Genomic DNA, 10,126 nt, shown 5'->3' on the forward strand with positions numbered 1-10,126 from the left:
GTAGGGGGGTTGCATCCCTGAATCTGTTTTGTTTCCTGCAGAAAAGATGGCAGGTGGACATCGTCTCCAACGCACCGGCTCCAGCTCCAGCGAAGAAGTGGAGCCCATCGCTTAGGAGGCCCCAGTTTCTGCTGCTCCTCAACAGCAGCAGCCATGGTCCGCCCGTACAGCGCTCCCCTCTCATGGGGACTATGGAGCTGGGCCCTCCAGGGCCACTGCTATCGCCGCAGGCGAGCCGCCTAACCCTCAGCAAGCGGCAAACACTCCTGCCGCGAGATCCGCATCCGGACAGCGCCGGGTGCCACTACGGCGTAGGCTCGCCTTCGGTGATGCTAGTCCTGGAAGTGCGTTGCTTGCAGCACAAGCTCTCCTTAGGCACCCGCCTGTCCAGGCGATGGGAGAAACCCCAGAAGGCTGTTGGCTTCAGGAGATAGCCGCCCTGGTGGGCACAGCTCACCGGCCGGTGCTGGCCGAAAGCTTCTGTGCCACCTCCCACAGCGGCGCAATGAAGGCCGGTCCATCCTCAGGTGGTGGCCGAACCGACCGGGGGGCCTCCAGACGGAGTGCCGCCCCCATGGCCACAGCTGCAGCTCAAGACCTCCGCTTGCACCTAAACGAGTGGAGGGCCGCCGAAGATGCGCGCGTCACCTTCGAGTGCCATCGGGAGTCCCGGCACGAGGCCGAGGCAAAGGACCAGGCTTCCTCTGTACCGGCCCAGGACCGCTGGGGTTCCCCAGCGCGTCGGTGTTCTCCTCCCAAGGGCGCTGCCCGTGCTGCAGAGTACAGCACAGGCTGTCGCGCCTTCACCAGCGAGCTTCGTTGGGTCAACTGGCCCACGAAGTTCCGGCCAGAACTGCCGGAGAAGTACGACGGGTCTATTGACCCCGTTGAGTTCTTTCAGATCTACACCACCGCCGTCCAAGCGGTGGACGACAGTGAAAAGGTGATGGCCAATTATTTCCATGTCGCCTTGAGGGGCTTATGAATTTACCCCTAGGATCTATTAGTTCCTGGGATGATCTCTCCCGCTCCCGCAAAGCCCGAGCCGAGAAAGTGGTGCGAGATCCACCAGACTGAGTGGCATGACCTCACGGAGTGCTGCTCGGTCAAAGGCCTCGTCGAGCGGCGCCAGAAGGAGCACGAAGAGCGCCGCAGGGGCGGCGACGACAGAGCCGCCCCCGAGAACCAAGAGCTCTGGTTCCAGGAACCCGAGCACACCATCGCCTTCATCGACGGGGGCGCGTACACACCCTCCTCCCGTCGCTGCGTCAAAACCATGCGGTGCGAGGTGTGCTCAGCGACCCCGAGCACAGAGGCCACAAGGCCCCTGAAGTGGTCGGACACCCCGATCACGTTCAGCCTGGCGGACCACCCCGCGAGTACTGCAGGCGTGGGGCGACTACCCCTGGTAGTGTCCCCCACCATCTGCAATGTCAAGGTCAGCAGAGTGCTGATCGACAGGGGTGCAGGCCTAAACCTCCTCTCCCATGAGGCCTTCAAGAAGCTGTAGATGCCTTCCAGGTGCCTAAAGCCATCGCTCCCCTTCTACGGATTGAAACCCGGGCACACCCTGCCCCTCAGGTAGGTCGAGCTGCCCGTAACATTCGGGAGCTGAGATAATTTCCAGACGGAGAACGTCATTTTCGATGTCGCGGAAGTTCCCCTCCCCTACAACGCCATACTCGGGCGCCCGGCGCTCGCTCGGTTCATGGTGGTCACACACTATGCTTACCTCACGGTTAAGATGCCGGGCCCCGCAGGCCCCATCTTTGTGCCCACCGAGACCGGCAGCACCGTCTCCTGTGCCGAGCAGCTCTACTCGGCCTTGGTCTCTGCTCGAGCCGAGGTCGAAGGACACCCAGGGGGCCCGTGACCCTCTTCATCCAAACCCCGATTCGCCGCCGACACCTCCGTTCCTACGAAGGAGGTCATGGTGGGCGAAGACGCTTCCCAGGTCGTCCGGATCAGCGACGACCTGGGTGGCAAATAGGAAAGCGCGCTCATCACCTTCCTCTGGGCTACCGTCAATGTGTTTGCATGACAGCCATCCGATATGCCTGGGATCCCTAGGGAGGTGATCGAGCACCACTTTGCTGTGCGCCCCGACACACGGCCGGTGAGGCAGAAGGTCCGGCAGCAGGCGCCTGAGTACCAGGAATTCATTCGGGAGCAAGTCAGCAAGCTCCTTGATACTGGCTTCATCCGAGAGGTCCTCCACCCAGAGTGGCTGGCAAACCCAGTCATCGTCCTGAAGGCCAACGGCAAGCTTCGCATGTGTATCGACTATACCGACTTAAACAAGGCTTGTCCAAAAGATCCTTTTCCTTTACCCTGCATAGATCAAATTGTAGATACCACTGCGGGTTATCATCAAACCCGCATGGCCGTACAAGACGAGGAAAAAACTTCTTTTACTACCCCGGTGGGGACCTATTGTTAAGTCTCAATGCCTTTTGGTTTGCGCAACACTGGGTCGTCTTTCCAACGGGTGTGCGTATTACCCTTGATTCGCAGGTTGGCCGCAACGTCGAGGCTTATATCAACGATCTCTTGGTCAAATTCTGAGACCGTGCCACCCTACTGGAAGATTTAGCCGAGACTTTTAACAGTCTCTGCACTACCCGCTTGAAGCTCAACCCAGAGAAGTGCGTCTTCGGGGTGCCCGCGGGTAAGCTTCTCGGTTTCTTGGTCTCTAGCTAAGGAATCAAGGCCAACCTAGAGAAGATCCGGGCCATCGAGCAGATGCGTCCCCCGGCTCGACTCAAGGAAGTTCAGCGTCTTGCTGGCTGCATGGCGGCCCTAGGGCGCTTTATCTCCAAGCTCGGGGAGCGAGGACTCCCTCTCTTTAATCTTCTGAAGAAGACCAATCACTTCGACTGGACGCTGGAGGCTGAGCAGGCCTTCCAAGACTTGAAGAAGTACCTTACCTCACCACCCGTACTGGTGGCCCCCTCCATGGGTGAGCCTTTATTGCTCTACGTCTCGGCCACTCCTCAGGTCGTGAGCATGGTGTTGGTGGCGGAGCATGATGAGTGCTCGGGGCAAGGTGCTGGGTCCCAGCTCCCGGCCGCCCCCGAGTAGCCTTCAGTTCCCACGGCTCCTCCCGACCGGGGAGTCGAGCCCGAGCACTCGGCTCCTCCTGACCAGGGAGTCGAGCCCGAGCACTCGGCCAGCCCCGACCACTGCGCCGAGCTCGGGGGCTGTGACAAGCCCTTGGGTGAAGCCACTGTCCGGGCCCACCGCATACAGCAACCGGTGTACTTCATCAGTGAAGTCCTCCGAGACGCCAAGACAAGGTATCCCCAAGCCCAGAAGCTGCTCTATGCCGTGCTCGTCGCTTCCCGGAAACTGCGCCACTACTTCCAGGCGCACAAGGTCTCGGTGGTAACAACATATCCATTGGGGCCGATCCTTCAGAACTGAGAAGGCACTGATCGCATCGTCAAGTGGGCAGTGGAGCTAGCGGAGTTCGATCTGCACTTTGTCAACCGCCAGGCAATCAAAAGCCAGGCCCTATCTGACTTTGTGACATAGTGGACACCGGTCCCCGAGATTGACCACGAAGAAATTTCCGCATACCCCGGGCATGATGAGCCCGGGTACTAGGTCATGCACTTCAACGGTTCCCTCATGCTGAAAGGTGTTGGGGCTGGAGTGGTTCTCACCTCTCCAACTGGTGAAAGTACTCCGGTATGTCGTGCAACTGCAGTTCTGAGCAACCAACAACATGGCGGAGTATGAGGGCCTCATCGCTGGCCTGCGAGCCGCGGTGGGCCTCGGGATTCATCGCCTACTGGTCAAGGGAGACTCCCAACTGGTGATCAACCAGGTATCCAAAGAATACCAGTGTACGGATCCTCAGATGATGGCGTACGTGGCAGAAGTCAGGAGGCTGGAGAGGCACTTCGACAGCCTGGAGCTGCGGTACATATCTCGCCACGACAACACTCTGACCGATGACCTCTCTCGCCTGGCCTCCTCCCGGGTGCTCGTCCCAGCTAGGGCCTTTGAAGAAAGGCTCACACGACCTTCCGTCCTGCCTGCCGACCAGGACGAAGGGGAACCCTCGAGCCTAGTTGAGGGAACCCAGGCGGCGCCCTCAGTGGGAAGTCCTGTCAGGGTGCCACCGCCCGGTGAGTGCACAGCACTTGCCGGTGGTTCTCAAGATGCCTCATGGATCGACGAGATCCGATGGTACTTGAAAGAAAATATCCTTCCCGGGGATGATGCCTCTACCGAGAGGATTGCACGGCAGTCCAAACGCTATGCCATAGTAGATGGGGATCTCTACGGGCGCGGCACGAACGGTGTCCTCCTGAAAAGCATCACCTGGGCAGAAGGCGGTGAGCTTTTCACGAAGATCCATGAGGGTGAGTGTGGTGGCCATGCATCATTCCGCACGCTGGTCGAGAAGGCCTTTCGACAAGGTTTCTACCGCCCTACAACTCTCCAGGAGTTGGTTCGACGCTGCAGGGCGTGCCAGTTCCACGCAAAGCAGATTCACCAGCCACCTCATGCTCTCCATACCATCCCCCTATCATGGCCCTTTGCGGTCTGGGGGCTGGACATCCTGGGTCCATTCCCCCGAGCAATCGGGAGCTATGAGTACCTCTACGTCGCCATCGACAAGTTCACCAAGTGGCCGGAGGCGGTTCCAGTCATCAAGTTTACCAAGAACACGGTGCTTCAATTCATCCGCGGTATCACAAGTCTCTTCGGCGTCCCAAACAGGATCATCACCGACAATGGCACTTAGTTCACAAGTGCCCTATTCGAGGACTACTGTGAGGACCTCGGCATCAAGCTCTGCTTCGCCTCTGTTGCTCATCCTCGGAGCAATGGGCAAGTCGAGTGTGCAAATGCTGAGATACTGAAGGGGCTCAAAACCCGGACCTACGATGTGCTCGCAAAGCACGCAAAAGGGTGGATCGACAAGCTGCCTACTATGTTGTGGGCCAACCGGACCATGCCAAGCCGCGCCACCGGGGAGACTCCATTCTTCCTCGTGTACGGCACTGAGGCGGTCCTCCCCTCCGAGCTCACTCTGGGCTCCCCTCGGGTGAATGCCTACTCCGAAGGCGAACAGGAACATCAAAGACGTGACGACGTCGACTACTTGGAGGAGCACCGGCGACGCGCCACCATCCGAGCAGCCAGATACTAGCAGAGCTTGCGGCGTTATCATCAGCGTCACATCCGGGCCCGGTCACTCGAGGTTGGGGATCTAGTTCTCCGACGTGCTCAATCACGCGAAGGAAAGAATAAACTGTCCCCTATGTGGGAAGGCCTCTTTACCGTGATTGGTGTCCTGCGACAAGGCTCGTTTCGACTGGCTACAGAGGATGGGCAGCCACTCCCAAACGCTTGGAACATCGAGCATCTGCGCAAATTCTATCCGTAGGCAGACATGTTTTTGCTCGGGCCAACCAGGCCGGGGGTCCCCCTGCCCAAGTTGGCCGGGGGCTTCCACCAACCATGTAAGTTACCACTTCTATACACCAACTATGTAAGTTACCACTTCTGTACAAAATTGTCAATATACATTCTTATTTCGAGTTCTTTCTCTGGAATCCTTATGTTTAATCTATTTGGTGAGATGCTCGATTGTGCGAGAAAACATCCTCTCTCATTTTTCCCATTGATAAAAACGAATCCCGGTCGGTATGCGCGCAGGCAGTTGCTACTGACTTAAGTCTGTTGTGGTAGACTGTGGTGTCCGGTCGCATGGCAGTGCCCCGAGCATCACCGAGCCTCTGGGGTTCTCAGGTAATCCTACCGCTTGAGCAAAGAGTGGTCAGGACCGCCTAGACCCTAGGGGCGGGCTGTCATTGCTCGATCTGGCCAGTCCTACCCCAGGCGCCACCGAACCATTGGACCTCTTGGTTATGCCTTTGTCTGTACACTTCACCGGTCCGGGTATTCGAGAGGTCTCGGGTCAAAAATGAGAGCAGTCTATAATGAGTACCGCACTAGTAGAGCGCACCAAACAAAGAGTCTTTCTCTATTTTCTTAAATATTACAGATCAATGATCAAGAATAAAGCAGTCCGACCTCAAGGGCCTCAGTGCCCAGGGCGCTGCTCGAGCCTATGGGGTCCTCGAGCAATCCTACCACTCCAGCATGAGTGGTCCAGACCGCCTAGCCCCTGGCTTTCTCACCTGCTTTCTGGTGCACGGACGCTTCGTACAAGGGAACCAAGTTCCCAGGTACCCCGAGCTCGGGGCGCGTACCCCTCCTGGATTGGTCAGCCGAAAGGCTGATAGCTGTTCGGTGAGTGACTAAAGTCATGAATTTCCATTTGTACTTACGCAATGAACTATTGTTCCTGAGTTATCCTCAGGACCCTCGCATTCTAATCTGTTCAACGAGATGGTCTCCTCGCGCACAAAACCCTGCCCACATGCTCGCTTTTTCCGGAACGACAGAAATAGACAGTAGTCAGGTGTACTGTACAAACGGCAATGGCTGACCGAGGTCCTTTATGGTGGCCGTGGTGTTCGGCTGGCTTGGCAGTACCCCAGGCACTACCGAGTCTCTGGGGTTCTCGGGTAATCCAACCGCTTGAGTAAAGAGTGGTCGGGACCGCCTAGACCCCAGGGGCGGGCTGTCGGTACTCAGTCTGGTCAGTCCTACCCCGGACACCACCAAGCCGTGGGGACTCTTGGTCGCATTTCCGCTCGCACGTGTCTCCGGTCTGCTTGTTTGAGAGGTCACAGAGTGGAAAAATGTTTGCTGGTCGTGGCGTGCTCTGTGCTGGATGGACTTATCTCCCGAGCAAAGAAGTTTATGCCCTTGTCTCTTGACTTAGCAGCTGCGGACTCGTGAGGGCTCAGGGGCGGAACGCTCGGGTGGTCCCACTACTCGAACGATGAGTGGTCGAGGTGACTTCACTCTTGGGGAAGGAAGGTCGGGCTTGGGTCCGACTAAGTACTTCTCGGAGCATCAAGCGAAAAGCATCAAGACAAGCACAGTGGAGTTTTGATCCCAAAAGGAAGGCTTCTATTATATTTCAAAAAGAACCATTCTGGAGGGAATCACTCCCATATTTACAACATTAAAAAAAACAAAAGATCTAATCTAATCGGCAGGCTCCGACGGGGGCGAGGACGCGTCGCTGCTGCGGCCACTGCTCGGTTCCGACGGCGGCTCCCGTGTAAAGCACGCTGCCACCTCAGCAATGATGGCCCGAACGGCTTCCCGGGCGGCCGCTTCCTCAGCCTCGACCACTCCCTGCCGGATTGGCTCCAGCGAGAAGGCAGAGTCTCAGCTGCGGTAGCAAGCGAAGACGTGCTCGGCCACTGCCTGGGCCAGAGCATGCCCCTCCTAGGATGCCAACTCCTGCACAGCCCTCGGGAGAGCCTTGAGGCGCCGGGCGATCTCTTCGAAGCTGAGGGTGAGGTGGGCGATTGTCTCTTTGTCCAGCCCCTGCTCACCCACGTGGACGCGCCCGAGCCCGGCTACCCTCACAGACTTCCACACCTGACGAAGGATATCTCGCATCATCAGTTTCACGTTGGTCCGCTGGGTCACGACGGTCTCAAGCTCGTCCTTCGCGATCTGCAGCCGTTCCTCAAGGCTGATATCCTCGGCTGCGCTGGTTGGGACGCCCCTGATGGCCGGGTCCTTGGCTTGTGCCCGCTTCAGCTGCTCGGCCAAGGCTGTGACGGCCTGCTCCTGGGTGGCCAGCTCGGCCTCCCACTTGGTGGCCTACTCCTCCCGGGCAGTGAGGGCCAACGATGCCACGGCGGCCTCCGTCTCGCGCAGCGCAATCTACTTCTCCCAGGCATCTTGAGTCGTTGTCGTGATCTCGATGTCAGTCTCGCAGATCATGACCTCCTCCTCCCGACGAAGGACTTCGGCGCGACCACGCTTGAACTCGTCGTTCCGGCGGGCTAACTCCGCCTGGTCGGACTACACAGACTTCTCGTGCTTGCCGACCGCCTCTTCCTGAGCCAGGACCAGCTACTCCCGAGCGAGCAACTTCCAGGCCCGCCTCCACGAGGCATGGTCGCGCTCGGTCGCCTGCCGCTCCATGCGGCTGGCCTTGTCTTGCGCGGCGACAACCTCATCGCGCGCCTCCTCCAAAGCCTCCTGCTCCTCGGCCACCGTGCGCATTGACCTCTCAGGGGTTGCGCGGGCCGAGGCGATACGGGCCTCCAGGAGCCTGCCGACCTCTTCCAACCGCCCCCTCTCTTCAACGAGGGCAGCGCGGTCCCTGTCGACCTTGGATCGCTCCGCCGCTATGGCCGCTTCAAGCCGCTCGATAACCTCCTGGGCGCTTCCGAGCACGTCTGGGTAGGGTTCTGGGCCTGGCTTGATGGCGGCCGGGTGCTGGGTCCCCTGCGAGCCCTCTCTGCAGAGGCGCTCGGGGTCCCCAACGACTGCCACACCGGTGCCACCCTCGCCGCGACCACCTCCGCCCTCGGAATGCTTGGGGCGGGCTCGAACGGCGTTGGTTGCTCGGGAGCGGCCGCTGCCCTCGGCTCAGGATAGGGCGGCGCCCGTGGCTCCTGGTTTGCCGGTGCGCTCGGCTCTAGGGCAGGCACGCTCAGCCTGGGAGCGGGAGCCGACCTCGGCTCCTCTGGATGCCTCTGGCCTCCGGTGGGGTCCTTGGGCGGCCTGAAAACAAAAAAGGTTAGTACCCAAACTAGCATCCGGGCGGACATGCTCGGGACAGAGAAAGAGCTTACGTGGACTTCGGTTCGCGGTACTGCCACCGGGACTCAGGGATTCGGAAGTCGGGGCCCTGCGGCTTGGGCCCGGGATCCGCCTTTCTCCTCTTCGGAGGAGGGCTCTGGCCCCCAGGCGTTGAGGGGCCGCCGTGGAGCCTGCCTCCGGTGGAGGGTCTGCTCGAGCGCCCGCCGTGGCACCGCCGGCCCAGCCCTGGTCCTCGGGTTCCCGTGCCCTGGACCTGGTTTCCATTCCGGACTCCGTGCCCGATGATTGGCCACCCCGGCCACCCTCCTTCGCGCTGCCCGCCACTGGCCATTGTCGTGGAGGCGACGGCGACGACGAGGATGACGGCTGGGGCACGTACGACCGGTGGCGTTTCCCCTTGTCCCCAGGGGCCTCCGCTCCGCTGCCAGCGGCGCCCCTGCGGTGGGCCTGATTGATGCTGCCTGTAGCATCTCTACAGCCGGCCTGCTGCCTGCTGCCCATGGCGTCCCTGCCGCTGGTCCGTGGCCTGTCGGCGCGGCATCCCGGCGGCCGGTCTGCCACTTGCCGCCCGTGGTGTCCCCGTCGCCGGTCTGCTGCGTGCCACCTGCCTTTTCGTCCTGGGGTTCCGGCGTCCCAGACGGTCCACCAGGCCTTGGGCGTCGAACTCTGGCAGCGTCACTTGCAGTGCCACCCGACCTGGGTCCGCGCAGAGCGCCAGCTCCTCTCGGGGCAGGACCGCCCGGGTGAGGTCCTCAACGCTGGTCACCACCCTTAGTAGGGTCGCCAGCGCTCCCTCCTCCAGGTCCCCTTCCGCGCCGATATGGGTCCTCGTGATGTCTTTCGGACCCGTGTACATCCAGGAAGGGCGGACCCGCTACCGCAGGGGCGCCAGACGGCAGCACAAGTAGTCGGCCACCACCATCACCGAGGTCAGCCCCACCCGGCGCAGATCGTCGATGCGATTTAGCACCGGGCGCATGCGCTCGTCCTCCACCGGGGCCACCTCCCAGGTCGGCCTATGGGGCTCCGCCGCCGTCTCCGGCAGCGTGAGGCGGTCATGGGGGATGATGTCGACGTAAACCCAGTCGCGGCGCCAGTCCTCCCACTTGCTCCGCAGCACTTGCGGAATGTACAGCTCGCCAAGCCCGTCCTACAGTCGGAAGTTGCAGTAGCTAGCGACGTCCACGCCGGAGGATCCTCTCTTCTTCTCGGCCGGTCACAGGACGAAGAAATACCGGAATAAGGCCACTGACGGTGGCACTCCCACGAACATCTCACAGAAATACGCAAAAGATGGCCAGGATGACCACCGAGTTCGGACTCAGGTGGATGAGCTGGATGCCGAAGGTGTCCAACACCTAGAGGAAGAAGGTGGAGAAGGGCGGCACCAGCTCGGTGGCGACGAAGGAAACGAAGATGACAATGCACTCCGGTCGGTCCGTGGTGGGTGGAAAGCTCATCGGCGACA

General features: G+C 60.2%; 1 protein-coding gene across 1 annotated transcript; it reads right to left on the reverse strand.

Annotated features, from left to right (window-relative positions):
- Positions 1 to 7,962: 7,962 nt before the first annotated feature.
- Positions 7,963 to 9,159, reverse strand: LOC133925362 (predicted GPI-anchored protein 58). Its single transcript, XM_062371312.1, has 3 exons — positions 8,912 to 9,159; positions 8,391 to 8,619; positions 7,963 to 8,271 (listed from the first exon to the last, which is right to left on the reverse strand). The coding sequence occupies exons 1-3, from the start codon at positions 9,157 to 9,159 to the stop codon at positions 7,963 to 7,965; spliced, it is 786 nt and encodes a 261-aa protein (XP_062227296.1).
- Positions 9,160 to 10,126: the final 967 nt, after the last annotated feature.

This window comes from Phragmites australis, chromosome 7, assembly GCF_958298935.1.
Source record: "Phragmites australis chromosome 7, lpPhrAust1.1, whole genome shotgun sequence".
NCBI lineage: Eukaryota > Viridiplantae > Streptophyta > Magnoliopsida > Poales > Poaceae > Phragmites > Phragmites australis.

Bases quoted from the DNA above. Each gene is read 5' to 3' on its own strand.
- LOC133925362 (XM_062371312.1), bottom strand. From the start codon at position 9,159: ATGGGCAGCAGGCAGCAGGCCGGCTGTAGAGATGCTACAGGCAGCATC. The intron at 8,620-8,911 runs GTCCAGGGCACG...TTTTGTTTTCAG, and splicing joins GAGTCCGGAATGGAAACCAG to GCCGCCCAAGGACCCCACCG. The intron at 8,272-8,390 runs GTGTGGCAGTCG...GGAAGCGCCCAG, and splicing joins TCGCGGCGAGGGTGGCACCG to GAGGTTATCGAGCGGCTTGA.